General features: G+C 42.2%; 1 protein-coding gene across 1 annotated transcript; it reads right to left on the reverse strand.

Annotated features, from left to right (window-relative positions):
* Positions 1-3,662: 3,662 nt before the first annotated feature.
* Positions 3,663-9,010, reverse strand: LOC306928097 (uncharacterized protein). The gene is made up of 11 exons (XM_079508017.1): positions 8,855-9,010; positions 7,822-8,004; positions 7,004-7,696; positions 6,827-6,887; positions 6,583-6,708; positions 6,371-6,437; positions 6,228-6,282; positions 5,888-6,116; positions 5,466-5,615; positions 5,109-5,368; positions 3,663-5,033 (listed from the first exon to the last, which is right to left on the reverse strand). Exons 1-10 carry the CDS (start codon positions 8,984-8,986, stop codon positions 5,112-5,114), a joined length of 1,953 nt encoding a protein of 650 aa, XP_079364143.1. The 5' UTR covers positions 8,987-9,010; the 3' UTR covers positions 3,663-5,033; positions 5,109-5,111.
* Between the last annotated feature and the right edge of the window lie 6,034 nt (positions 9,011-15,044).

Genomic DNA, 15,044 nt, shown 5'->3' on the forward strand with positions numbered 1-15,044 from the left:
AAAGCCTCCGTCGTTGAAGAGGGAATTGTGGCGGTGTGGCTGGCAAGGAATCAACCAAACACAAGCATTGCAGTGGCAGTCAGCATGGCTTACGATAACACAAAAACGTAATCGCCATCTTGCCATCATGTATTATTTTTTCCAGATAACCCAGGAGCGGATTATGGAGGTGCTGGGGGTGGTGGGGGAGGAGGGGGGCACGGGGGGGTGCGCGCAGATAACAGAGTTATCATTTTAATTGAAACGATACAAACCTTTAGCATTTTATTTAGAATAGCATTTTATTTAGAGGGACCGCCCAGCTGCTCACATCCGTGTCTATTTGGCAGGGACGTGCTGGCCATTGGGAAATTCGGGACAACTCCCGAACGGCCGGTCCAGTCCAGGCCGGTCTGGGCCAGCCGTTTTTTTTTTTGTATTAATAAAATAGAGGGCCTCCGCAACTCCACTTCCCGGGCTGAATTATGGGCCCACCACGTCCCTGCTATTTGGAAACCTTTCAATTCCCCTGTGTTGGGTACAGTGGTAATTGATGCCTTTATTTCCTCAAAGCTTAATAACATGAAATCAAAGGAAGCTTAATCATGTCGGCAAACAGCAGAAAGGAATAATTGAGAATGGAGAGGAAAGGGGGGGACTGGGGGAGAAAGAAATGGAGGATATATGTAGGGAGGAAGAGAGAGAGAGGTTAAACATTATGTTAATTAAGTTATATAGAGTGGGAATAACTCGAAAGAGTGAGCAACAGACAGATGTTCAACTCAGGAGGTTAAACAAAACATATTATCCTGACTGATTCACAGGTGATCACTGTTGTCGGGTCTACAGTACCATAGCCTTATTACACACAGATTTGCAGAAAATGAATAAACTCACATAATGTGCTCAAAGTTCAGTGTGACTTCTTTCATTTGATGATTGGTAAATGAGACTTTCAGTCGTGTGGTCGATAATACTGTATGTCAGTGGTTCGCAAATACGGTATCTTCATGTCAATGACCCGCAAATTAGAAATCAGTATTCAACATTTGTGTTCTGAAAATATTTAAAAAATACGAAAATAAAAAATCCTATTTAGTCTATATATATATATATATATTATTATTATATATATATTATTATTATTATTTTTTATTTTATTTTCTAAAATAGATCTCTGTAGATTGGCTATTTTCAAGTAGCTGACGTATCTAGGTAGTGGTTGATCTACTGGGTTAAGTGCTCAGATGGGTGGGCCACAAAGCTTTTGAAATGAGATGATGGCAGGTGGGGTGGGTATGGTGCGTTTGTGGTTCTCAAACATTTTCATGTCAAGGACCCCCAAATTGACATGCATTCTGCAGACCCCCATATGAAAATATTTTCTGCTAGGGAAATGTTTTGAAGATTTATCAAAATGTTTCGAAAATAGCCGATCTACAAGCTCAAAATGGGCAGTAATGGGACGCGTTTGTGAGCTTGTAGATTGACTATTTTCAAAGTATAAAATGGGATTAAAGTGGTAAAATGTTCCATATTTTGCTGTGGACTGCCTGGAACTTCCTCAAGGACCCCTTGAGGTCCTCAGACCAAACTTTTAACATCATGCAGATGGCACTGTTTTTCCTTTATGTTTTCAGATTGCACTTAAAGGGACACTTCACCCTTTTAGCAAAAAAATATATGTCAATGACCTTTATAAGATTTAGAACCCTTTCCTGGCGTTATTTTTTGTGTAATCTCTGGTTTTAGATATTTGATATTATCGAAGTGGCTTTGACGTCAGAGACACTCTTCCGTGTTCAATCCGGACTACAGGTTGTCTCGTCAGAGACCAGCCCCAAAACACAGTCGTCACGGACACTGGGGTGTCCCTTCCGTGACGACTGTGTTTTGGGGCTGGTCTCTACCTCCTACAACCTTTGATGACTCCACCCCCACCGCACCGCTGCATTCCTCGCATTGTTTACATCATGGCGTCTGCAGGAACACCAGAGAGTGAGCGCTCCATGGACGAAGAGGACTATTTCCAAGTCATTGTGGAATCAGAAGTGCAGCAGGGTTATTTGTTTGAACCAGTATACACAGAGGAACAACTCCAGCGCAGAGACGAGGAGGAGGCAGCTGCTGCTGCTGCAGCCAGGCAGGCAGCAGTAGTTGTTGCTGGGACGGACGTGGAGGAGCAGCGCGTCGGGAATGATTCCTGGTGCCTGTGCACCAACTGCGTGCCCATGGACACTGAAAGAGACTCGCTGTGTTGTCATGAATTCCCCCGTGCACAATTCCTGTTAGATGAACTGTTGGATGAGCGAGATGCCAGGGGGGGGGCACCAGGGCAGCCGATATGTGTCACTAGCCACAACAGTTTTGGACCGCACATAGACAGACATGTCCTGGAAACCTATTTCAGGATTCCCAAAAAGAACTGGGCGGAACAACCCGAACCAGCGGGTTTGGATGGACTGTTGACTCACGAGTAAGTTTATTGCTAGAAAATAGAAATGTAGCATTGTAGCCGCTCTTCAACTTCTTACGTTGTCTTTTTGCTTTGGGTATGCTAAACCAGCTGAAGGTACATGATGGAGCCAACTAGCCCTGGTCGAGTGTCTAACGCACTGGACCAGGGCTAGGAGTCAACACGAGTCCTGATCTGAGTGCATTAGCCTGTTTTCTAAATACAATAATAAGCCTGGCCTATCCTACTTGAGCAACACACCAATATGGCATCAATCTATCTTTATTCTTGGATTTCTGGAGCTACACGCAGCTGGAAATTGTGTTATTGTTTGTTTCACTAGTGGTGGCTTGCATTCCTTCTTCTAGACCAGTGGTTCCCAAACCTTTTCATGTCAAGGACCCCCAGTTTGACATGCATTAGTCTACAGACCCCTATTTTAATGGCATTTCTATCTCTGGAAACCCCAATTTATATTGTAAAATCAACACCCCACCTTGGGAACCACTGTTCTCGTTTTACATGTCAATAAGACTTTAGGACAGTGTGTACATTTACTGTAAGCATTGAAAGAGTAATTTCTATTCAACTGCTATGTATTATTTTCGAGCCGTCATATTAGTGGAATATTCCAGTCTGTGTCTGACATTAGTTGTATCTAATCACTTCTGTTTTATTGTCAATTATATCTTTCAGTCAATATCGCTTGGTAGCCTACAGGCACTTTTTGGAGTGGACTTTACAAGGCGAGAAACTTGGTGCTGAAAACCGTATCGTCTTACCGGCATGTGTCATAAAGGCCATCCGGTCCAAATTTCCCTCTCCAACGGGACAGTACCGTGGTTTCCAGGAAGTCCGTGCAGCTTTTGGAGAACTATAACAGTTGCAATATAATTTTCTATACTTTTGTCAATAAAATTGAGCTTCACATTTTGGTTGCAATATTCATTGAATTTGCCTATAATAACACTGAACTTCACATTTTGGGTGCAATATTGTAATAAGTAGGATACTGTATTTATTACTTGACCAGTAATTAAACTGTTTCATAACCATTTGATAGCATTTCAGCTGTGGCACTGACACTGTAGTGTAAAGTGAAGGGTCCTTTTGAACATCATTAGAAATGGTCTGATAGTCTCATTTGGCCCAGGATTTATTTGACAATGTCTGATAAAGAAATATTACTGTCCATTAGTCAGATAACAGTGAAAACTACCCAAGAACATGTGAAGAGTAAAAAACATAAGCAGAGAGCTTATAATGCTTTCTAAGCATTCAAGTCTACTAGTCTGAGGTCAATATGTATGATGTATCACCATTATCAACTTCACGGGCTGACAAATAACAATTGCATCGTACATGACATAGCTTGGTATATGCTAACAATGGGAAAAGGACACAGTGATGCAGTAGTTTTTTTTCTTTTTACTTCAACATCGGCACATACAAGAATGTTCTCTAAAACCAGGGCATTACAATTACAGTATGCAAAATTCTCCATGGCAACCATTCACTAAAAATAAACAAGCAATGAAGGCCAGCCTCAAGAGCTGCGGTCTGGATCCTGAGACCTGGGAGGCCGATGCCCAACAGTGCTCCAACTGGCGCTCTGCTGCGCCACCCCCCAGACATCACATGCCCTCACAGCAATGGGACATTCCGTGCACGGACCGGCCTCATCAGCCATCTTCGCACCCACAAGACGTGAAGTCAATTGGCCATCTTCGCTTGCGAAGGACGAACATGATGCATTGTTGCTGATTCAATAGGCACACCTTGATTGACAAATACATAAGTAATGAGATACAGGTAAAAAGTTTGCATTGCTGCTTGATTCAATAGGCACACCTAGAAATAATAGTAACATTGTATGCGTTGTGGTTTCTCAAATTGCATTGAGTAAGCTGTAGAATAAGCATGAATGCACACAGACATGTTCTGCCAAAACAGTATATGGGTATCCAACACACTTTCCTTGTACTCCAAATATATAAATATGATATCTGGTCCAGTTATTGTCACATCACAAGTTTAGAGGAGTGAAAATGTGTGAAATGATTTGCATTTACAAAATACAGGAAGATAGAATTGATAATTCCTGTTTGATGTGCCACATAGCCATGCAGCAGCAAGACTCAACACCCAGCTTGATGGATCATGGAAAGTGTTCTGCCTTTTTCAGCACATGCAGTTTGTGGACCATTTGGAGGTCCTCGTGATGTGTACTTGAACTTTGAGTGTTGAACAAAACTGCCATTTTCCATTTCCTGCAAATGAGAGACATAGAAGACAAGAAAATGGTCAGATGTGTCAAAAGTTATGTTCTCAATATAAGCAGATCAAATGTATATACACACACACACAACACTGCAGGGTTCAAGTAATGACAATGGAATGAAGCAGCGCGACAAGGAACTTGAAATTGCTGACCGTCTCCACTGCTGCAACACAGTAGATTCCCAGCCTCCTGTGGTCCATAATCAGCTCCTTGAGTGTCCTTCGTTGAGTGTGAGGTTGTCATGACACCACTGTACAGTCTTGCCGTCACTGAAGAAGCCCATCAACGTTGAGTCATCTGCATGGTCCCCGGCAGCAACTGCATCAGGAGAGGAGAGGTGTCACTGTCACAATCAAGGAGAAGACTTTTGGTTTCTCATCATGTAGGACTTACCTGTTAGAGCCGACTCATATGCCTGGCCAGTAATTCCTGCAGTGGAGGTGCAGGTGTCGGAGCAATGTTGGGTGGAAGATCTGGTTGAGGCTGATCAAGTGAGGATGTCGGGGCTTTGTACTGCACATCTGGGTCCTGACGGCGCTCATACACCATGTCCATGAGCCGGTGTCTGAAGTTGGTGGTGCGAGGCTTGTAAATCTTTTTTATGACCCATTTGCCTGAGCGCCTGCAAGCGACCCTCTTGTGACGCAGTGCACCTAAAATGAAAGAGAAAAAAGTTTTGAGAAGGACTCACCATTGAAATTATGCAGCAAGTGTAACAAATAACATTTGATATCTGCTCCCAAAACACACCTGTAGTAGTAGTGGCTTGCCTCCTCTTTACAATATTTTCATTGTGATCCATTATGGCAAGATGAGATCTCTCCTGCATCCCCATATAGGAGAAGTGTTGGCGCTTAGGCATGTACTTCAGAAGAGCACTGTGGAACACCTCCAGCTCACCTGTGTGTTGCAGCATGAAAGCACATAAACATCTAGGGCTCCATCTTGCGCCACCCTTATCCCTAAACTAATTTTCCATTTTTACTATTTTAAAATAGTTCAATTAGCCATCTGCATCGAGACATTGTGAGCTTGTAGATCGGCTATTTGAACTATTTTAAAAAGGTATTTTTAAATAGTAAAATATGGCAAATTAGTTTAGAGATAAGGTGTTGCGCAAGATATAGCCCCTACTGTAAAACAGTATGTATCATTTGGAAATTGGAACTTACCAGTATGCATGAAGAGCCCCATTTGACCAAGGTCCTTCAGAAGCCTACCATCCTGTACCAGTGAGGCCAGCGTCCTGAAGGATGCAGAGTCACTCTTCAGCCACTTCGTCTTCCGCCGCTGATCTGCACTGAATGGAAGATGACAGCACCGGTACGTGTTGCCATCCTCTATCCACGTGTGCTCATCACACACATGGTGAAGGACGGACAGCCAGCGCTGCTGCAGTAGCTACAGTAGTGTGAATATCAGTTACACTGCTTGGTAATGACTGGCACAATGGAAAGAAATTGCAACTGTCTGAGAACAATCCAGAATATTATAGATGCACAGATCCCTCACCTCTGTGTCACCCTCACAGGTTCCACAGGAAAACCACATGTGGTTATAAATGGACCTTTGAAGAACATACATCAAGAAAAAGTGATTAGACATCCCGAACAAATGGCATGTTTGAAATGTGTCTACTTTGACGAAACACTCACATTGTCCAACCGCGCAATAGCTCCATGCATTTTTTCTGGCTTCTGGATTTCAACTTTTTTAGGAAACCTGCAAAAACAACACACACACAGTGCACTGTATTGCATCACAGTATATAAGCATAATATGAGCTTAGTATATAAACAGCTTTGAACCCGAGACATTATTTTCTCACCGTTCTACACAACCAATACCCGCCATAAATAAAGCTAACCTTTAGCAGTATGCCATATATCAAACTCGTGTTTGATCTCGGGGTGTTCAATCCTCATCATCTTCCTGATTGAGGGAGAGCGGTCTGTGGCTATCACCTCCACATCTAGCCCCATACCAAGCAGCACTGCAAGTATGGAAATTTTATTTATGAAGTGCCTTTCAAAACATAGTTACAAGGTGCTGTACAATTATCAAAATGAAACAAACAAGGCAACATAACAGCAATAAAGCATAATGAGGACCTGTCAGTCCACGCTTGAAGCCCTTTGGTTCCATCATAACGGAGCTGGATGCTTCTGTGACCTGGAAGGAGGAGCAAGAAACAAAACGCAGCAGAACCGAAAGTTATTTCAATAACAGCATGCTACTACACTCGACGATCCTGCTGTGAACACAACATTTAAAAACCTCAAAATTACCTGTACTAGTTCAGTGTGAATGATCTCCTTCGTGTCGTCCAACATGAAGGAGTAATGGCAGTATTTGGCACTGAATCCAGGTGAGTCACATCTGGCATCACCCAAGAGTTGGGGCAGTTGTTGGGGCCACATATCATCATCCTCTGGTGCCTGCTTCTGGAAGACTCGTGCCAGGAGTTCATTCCGCTGTTGCTGGTACAGTGCCTCAATGGCAGGGTGTAGATATGCCTTTTGGATTGCATGGAATGTTGTGGTACCAATCATATGCAACTTCATTGCCTTAGACCACTCTGAAAGCTCAGTGAAGGTGCCCCCCGTAAACAGAATAGAGGCAGCAGCTTGCAGGTTGACCTCTGGCATTCCCCTGACATCCGGCGATGACCTCCATGTGTCCTTGTGGCCGCCATTGCACTGCCACTTGACTTTCAGCTGTGCACCAGTATAGAACTTGTGCACATTTGTGTCAAGGATAGCTTCTCCACAGACCTGGCAGAACTTGAAGAGGGACATTATTCTCTCCTCATCCACAAGGACCTTCCCAGTAAATCTCACGTCGTCGTCGTCCTCCTCCTCCTCCTCCTCCTCCTCCCCAGATGAGGTTGTCTCGGGCTGGAAGCTGTCATCCCCTGGGTCATCAGCCTCCACACTGGTCTGAGAAGAACTCTCAAATTCACTGGAACGATATCCTGTGGTCTGAATGAAAAACAGAATTTGATAGCAATCTCTTTCATATGAAACTTTTAATTACATATGCAGCTAGAAATGGATGACAACCTATATTCTCAAGTTTTTTTTTTCAAACAGCAAGGCTAACTTACAGATTGACTTGGCCCTGCCACTGCCACTGGAACGCTGTACGACGGTTCCTCTGGCACTGCCACTGCCATTGGAACGATGTACGACGGTTCCTCTGCCACTACCACTGGAAGTTCTGGAACGCTGTGCACCGGTTCCTCTGGCACTGCCACTGCCACTGGAACACTGTGCGACGGTTCCTCTGTCTGGTTGAGAGTAGAAACAGTTACTACAAAAAAATTCTACATCTGGACAGCTGTATGAGGCCTGGTGAGGAATGGTTTAGTCCAGGGTTAGACAAGGTTATATTTGTGTACAATCAAAATATGTTGGAATTATCTATGTGGTGTCATGAAAATTAACGTTGACAATTGACATGGCACACTGCCTATTTAGAAAATACAAACATGGCACTTTCTAAAAGGTTGTAGACCCCTGGTTTATTTAAAATAGTTTCTCAGACTTGTTGTCCAAGCAATATACACATTTGTTTTATTTTGGCATTATATTAATTTGACTCGTTTCTTTTCCTGACTAACACTAATCATGTGAGGAATATGAGAAGTGTAAGATCACAATAAATGGCATTACAGCAGTGCTGTGAAACATCTGGCCCAGTCTGTGACCAGTTTGGAGGGAGGGAGGCATTATTGAACTATATTTTCCAACGTTGAAAAGTGAATTTGAAAGGAACTGACATGTTCCTCCAAATGTTTACAGTTGTGGGTTTTGATAGCGTGCGTTGAAAAAGACGTTTATTAAAACGCCAAACAAACAACAAAAAAGATGGGGCCACCATGGCATGGCAGCCAAATGTATAGACCCACATTTATGCTATGTTATAGCCATGTTTTCTCAATGTACTCGGATGAAGTCATGTTTCATACTGTATACTAAATACTACCACGATTCGATCAAAACAGTACTATGACAATTATTATGGCCACGCTACACCAGGCTTTTCTCGCACGTTTACCCTAAACGCGCGGCGTGCGTTTTGTGCGCAAAAAGCCTGGTGTAGCTTGGCCGTTACTGTAAATAACTTTATATGAGTACCTCTGTGCGACTCCTTTTCGCTGGCGGAGGTTCAACGGCCTCTGCTTGTTCCTCCAGGTTGATAGAAGGAACCGCGGTGGTCGACAGCACGGCTCCAGGCTTTCTACCACCCATAAGACGGTACCTCGTCATGTCGCCCCGTTCAAACTCCTCCGGTTGGAAGTGCAGACTACACACACGCTCATTCTGTAGCTCCATGAGTTGCGTGTTCTCGTTGTACTTCGGGTTCCTGATTGCTCTGACCCATTCCCTGCAACGCTCTGGGTCGTTGACTGGGAATTGGAAAGAGCTAACTTCACCAGGATGATCCCTCCGCTTCCGAGCTGTACAGTGTGGTACCGCGCAACGTCGACACACTGACATGATTACACTTCCAAAAAGTCGCAAATACAAATACTACTCAAGAAACAAATCTGATAACTCAAGACTGCTCTGAACTCCTACTCTACAAAGTGAATATGGCGCTCCCGAGATTTTATACCCAGCACCTGGGCGCTAAGCATGCCCAGCTGTGTTGACAGGTGTTGTGTGTATAGCCCGGTGATGTTATTGTCTATTCAACCTGGGTGGAACCAGCGTGGATCACAGGGTGGATGTGTTTGGGAACCGCGCCCCCTCGGGGAGGTTGGCTGCGCAAAGCATTCTGGTAGTTGACGTTATTAAGGAACACGGAAGAGTGTCTCTGACGTCAAAGCCACTTCGATAATATCAAATATCTAAAACCAGAGATTACACAAAAAATAACGCCAGGAAAGGGTTCTAAATCTTATAAAGGTCATTGACATATATTTTTTTGCTAAAAGGGTGAAGTGTCCCTTTAAGAACGAAAAAGGCACCCTAAGAGTGCTCCACAGTGTGCGTAGATTCTGTTCTTACCTACGAACAAATCACAGCTAAGAAAAGATTGAGGGATCCCAAAACCTTCTTAAGTGGGTCTAAGAACACATTTCCTCTTAAGAACTTCTTAAGAACGGTTGGCGCATGAGGCCCATTGTGCATTCAGCTTTTGTGATGGTACTGGTGATCTGAGGGCTCTCACCACTTGGCAAAATGAATGTGAAGTCCCTGAAAGGCTCAGTCAATTCAATTATTTTCTGTCCTTTTTAGCAGTCAGAATAATTTAGGCATTTAGCAGATGCTCTTGTCCCGAGTGACTTACACAGTGCATGATGTGCATCAATAGCATTTTTCATGCATGAGATGTAAGAATAAGATCATGGATACAAGCAGCCAAAATTAGTTTTCTCACATGGGTGGCTGATCTCTCCCTTAGAGATAGGGTGAGAAGTATAGCCATCCGTGAATCAGTGAGCCACTGATTCACATGGAAAGGAGTCAGTTAAGGTGGTTTGGATGCCTCCTGAGAATCTCCCTGGGGAGGTCCCGTGCACGTCCCACTGGGAGGAGACCCTCTGGCATACCAATTAAGGACCAGATGGGGGTATTTTATCTCCACGCTGGCCAGGGTTGGCTGGGAACACCCAGAAAGAGGTGGCAAATGTTGCCCAGGAGAGGGAAGTCCGGAGCGCTCTAGCTGCTGGAATGTTGCCCCCACGACCCGCACAAATCTCATATTTCACCATGATTTAATTTGATTTAATCAAATGTGATACTGTGACAGTGCCACATAAATGTGTGAAGAAATGTATTTCCTTTCCTGGTATGAGTATTGAAAGAAAATGAAACACAACATACTGGGTGATAACAAGGGAATATATTGGTTAAAATATAGTTGAATATTTAACCCTGAAATATAGTGTACAGAAAAGTTGTTTTGTTTTGTGTAGTTATAAACCATTTTCATTCATTTTCTGTTGACAAGGTAGGGGGGGCTGTGGGGAAAGAACATAGCAATAGTTCCAGGAAGTGAGGTACCAGGAACATCTATAAAAGTACATGAGGTGAGTCGGCCGGAGATTCCATTTTAGGTATTTGAAAGAGTGTTTGGTGGTGGTTTGTCAAAGAGACTCTTTTAAGGCCAATACTAAACCATAATCAGAAATGGATAAACCACAGAGTAGTAGGGCTGGAAAACATTAAGATCTGAAGAAGAAAGGTTTGGTCAAGGAACATTTCTGAGGGTTTAGCTCTCAATCAATTCAGAGCTTTTGGACAAATAACCTGCTGTGGCCTCCTGACTTGAACGTTGGGTGAGGAAAATACTTTTTTTTTTGCCTTTTTGAATTTGAAAAGCAATAACAAGAAATGTGACAGGAGGAACCAATTTAAAATAATAGGGTTGCAATGTGCTTGAACCCTGTCCTCATCCTTGTCGAGTCACTGAATGTCCGTCCTATTTCGAATTTGCACATAATGCAGGAGGCATTTCTTGACAGAACGTAGCTCTACGGTTGATTTTTTTATGAAACAAACGCTTTGCAGATTGAAAGAGGATCATTCAAGCTTGCCCTATACAGCTGCAATGTTGGTGAGTTTAACAGCGTCGTTTAATACAAGCAGATCGGAAATTTCAACTCTATATATATTCTCTACTCTATATATATATATTCAACCCATTATACAAAAAATCACACCCGTGTGAACTGAGTGGTGTAAGGTATTATATAGCTGTGGTCTGACGTAATGTCTGACGTAATGAAATCAGCATCAACCAATCAGCATCAACCATGCTCATTTTTTGAGCACAGACAGACAGACTAACAAAGCCAGTTGTAGGAGTGGTTTACACCACTCAAAAATGTTTGAGTGTTGCTACGACCTGCTCCTGAGTTGTAAACGGGTTCCTCTACAGTACCCATGTTTTTCTTTGCTTCTTTATTTGTACTACGTTGAAATTGTATGATTGTATTGATTATATTTGTCTAGATATGTCTGTACCCACCCCAACTCAGGCACATAGTTTAAACAAACTTGTTTCATCCTTTTGACTGATTTTCAATCAATCAATCAATCAATCAATCAATGAACCAGATCATAACTTTACAAGACATCCAAAATTAAATGAAACACTAAAACAGTGTATGAGACAGTGTTTTTCGCCACCAAAAATGATCAATCATAATGAACATCATGCAGCTATCGCTGACTCACACCCCCTAAAGGATTAGTGGGCTCAAAGCAGAATAAAGCCAATTACTAGACTCTTTCACTGTGCTGGCCTTTCCTTTAGTTTGTCCTATTATTTTAGATCGCTTCACACATTGTTAAATTCCAAACTGTATTGGCTTACAAAGCCGCTGGCCTAAAGCCACCATCAGTAATCAAGCTGCTGCCATGCCATGATGGGCTCTGACTCTCCCTGCTTTACAAATTTATTTTCTGATGTAACTATTGCAGCACCTTATTCTCTCTCTCTCTCTCTCTCTCTCTCTCTCTCTCTCTCTGAAGTTAGTCTACCATCTTTGAGCCAAACACAACCATATGCTCTACGCAAAATTGGACTTATTGACTTTGTGATTTCAACCTCCTTGCTTGGTTTGTCACTCACAAAGCGAAGAGAAAGTGCTTGTCCTGATGTGATTCAAACAGCTTCTCTCGGGTGAGTGCAGACTTAAAAGGCTATTGGAAGGACGACACCATCAAAAGTCTCAGTTTTGTCAGGAGGAGTCGTCGGCAACATTTTAGAAGGTTAATATCTTTAACAAATAGCATCGTTTTCATTGTGAGGACCCTAGTATGTTGCAATCGAACAGTGAAAATAGTTCTAGATCTTCAAGCTCACTTGAAGATCACAATTTTTTATTCACTCCCATTTTCTATTTTCGACAAAATTGTCATTTCTGGAGCTTTCCACAAAGTGCATTTATTTCCTTCCTCACCAGGCAAGTCATTGAGAACACATTCTCGTTTAAATTAACTTTCTTTCACATTCAGTAACCTTTTCAACTTTACTCATGCACATCACAGTACAGTATGAATATCTTTGATCTAATAACACTCCAGAGTGAACCTTAGGAGGCCCTATGAGGATTTCTATATAGCAACATTTCTGGACATAACCTACTTTCTGATGTTGTGAACTTGTGTCCCTCAACTCTAATGATGCTGTGCCAGTGTTGATACACATATGGAATATGCATTCTTAATTGAACATGTGGGGGTCTCCGCTTTGTCAGATGTTGGAGAGTGGTGCTCCAAGGAAAAAAAATCACACCCGTGTGAGGGGCTCTCTTATCATCATACATCACATTCCGGCCAATCACTTTTGGCGTATTATTGTTATTACCTATAGTAGACCCTATCAACCACTAGTACACCCTATCAAGGTTGAGTGAGGAATATATTTTCCCCCTTTTAAGCAATGCATTGCCTTTTTAGTTGCTTACTTTATGGATCACTTGATTTTCGGAAAATAGAAGATCTACATTTTTTTGGTTCGATTACTTTTGTGATAACTTTTTTGATACTTGACTCATTGGAGACATTGAAAGGAATGTACTGACACAGGTACAGGATCTTTATTTCTTATAGTTCTTTAATATTGTTATGGTTCTGATTGTTCTAAACATTATACTACACCTCATAGCCACTGTCTCACAACACCGTAACAATTTAGCCTTCTCCTGAAATGAATTGGACTTGACAAAGTGATGAGGCATTCATTGAGCCATTTGCTCTTCAGCAAACATTTCCAAATACACATCTCTTATCTCAACTATACAGTAAAATAATGATACTGGCTCTTATTGTGTCAGTTGCTTTGTACTTGGCTGCATGGTTATATGCAGCTTGAGAGATTGTTGCTTCTTTTTTGTTTAAAGATATTTTGGGCTTTTCTGCCTTTATTGATAGGAGATTGACAGGAAACAGGGGGAGAGGGAGATTGGGAATGACACGCAGCAAAGGTCGGGAAAGAGCATAGCAATAGTTCCAGGAAGTGAGGTACCAGGAACATCTATAAAAGTACAGGAGGTGAGTCGGCTGGAGAATCCATTTTAGGTATTTGAAAGAGTGTTTGGTGGTGGTTTGTCAAAGAGACTCTTTTAAGGCCAATACTAAACCATAATCAGAAATGGATAAACCACAGAGTAGTAGGGCTGGAAAACATTAAGATCTGAAGAAGAAAGGTTTGGTCAAAGAACATTTCTGAGGGTTTAGCTCTGACTATACAGTAAAATAATGATACTGGCTCTTATTGTGTCCGTTGCTTTGTACTTGGCTGCATGGTTATATGCAGCTTGAGAGATTGTTGCTTCTTTTTTTTAAAAGATATTTTGGGCTTTTCTGCCTTTATTGATAGGAGATTGACAGGAAACGGGGGGAGAGGGAGATTGGGAATGACACGCAGCAAAGGTCGGGACCGGGATTCAAACCCACGACACGCTGTCAGGCATGTGCCTTTACGTGTCGTATACACCTGGACCGCTACGCCTGTGGGTGCCCCAGAGAGATTTTGCTTAATTTAACTTAATTTTTTATGAATTGAACATGGTGGACCCTATTGGAAACAAGTGTAATGCTTAATTGGGTCGTCCACTCACAGTTAACAGCCTTTGTATTGAGTTTGTGCTTGAAATGTACTGTAATTCTGCAAACAGTTAATAAATATTTCAATCAATCAATCAATCAAACTAAACTGAACTTTATTGTCCTATCACAAGTTTAGGGATAAAAGAGTCGGGGATAAATTATTATTTTGTATGAAATGGGGTTACATTGAATAAAGATTACATAATGTAAGCATAAATTATAAAACATTTGCATGCTCTTTTCAAAGCGATGATGAACTTTGGGAGACCCTTGGCACTGTACAGATATGGTCCATAGAGTGTCCATCTTCTTCTGTTATCAAATAAGTGGGTTCCCTCTAACTACCTGCACAGTGAATCATGGCATTATTATGTCTCATTTAACCACATGAACCCAGCTTCCCTATACTGGGCAAAAATATACAAACATTCAGCAAAAATAGAATATCCACCGATACCAGATCTACAAGCTCTGAGCTAGTCTTATCTATTTTCAGCAAAAATATTTGGTGTGTAGAGGGAAAACCATGGTCAACAAAATAAAGTATGTCATAGCCCTAGGGTTTAATTGGTAATTGTGAATTAAATCAACATTGCTTTTCATGAGGTGATACAACAGAGTGAGATCAAAGCTACTTGAACACAACCACGGCATGCACGCACGTCACACGCATGCACATATACATCCACACACACCCACTCACGTGAACACAAACGCAGACGCATATTCAAGCAAAAGCATATATGCACGTGATAAATCA

This window comes from Electrona antarctica (genome assembly GCF_951216825.1).
Source record: "Electrona antarctica genome assembly, chromosome: 8".
Classification (NCBI taxonomy): domain Eukaryota; kingdom Metazoa; phylum Chordata; class Actinopteri; order Myctophiformes; family Myctophidae; genus Electrona; species Electrona antarctica.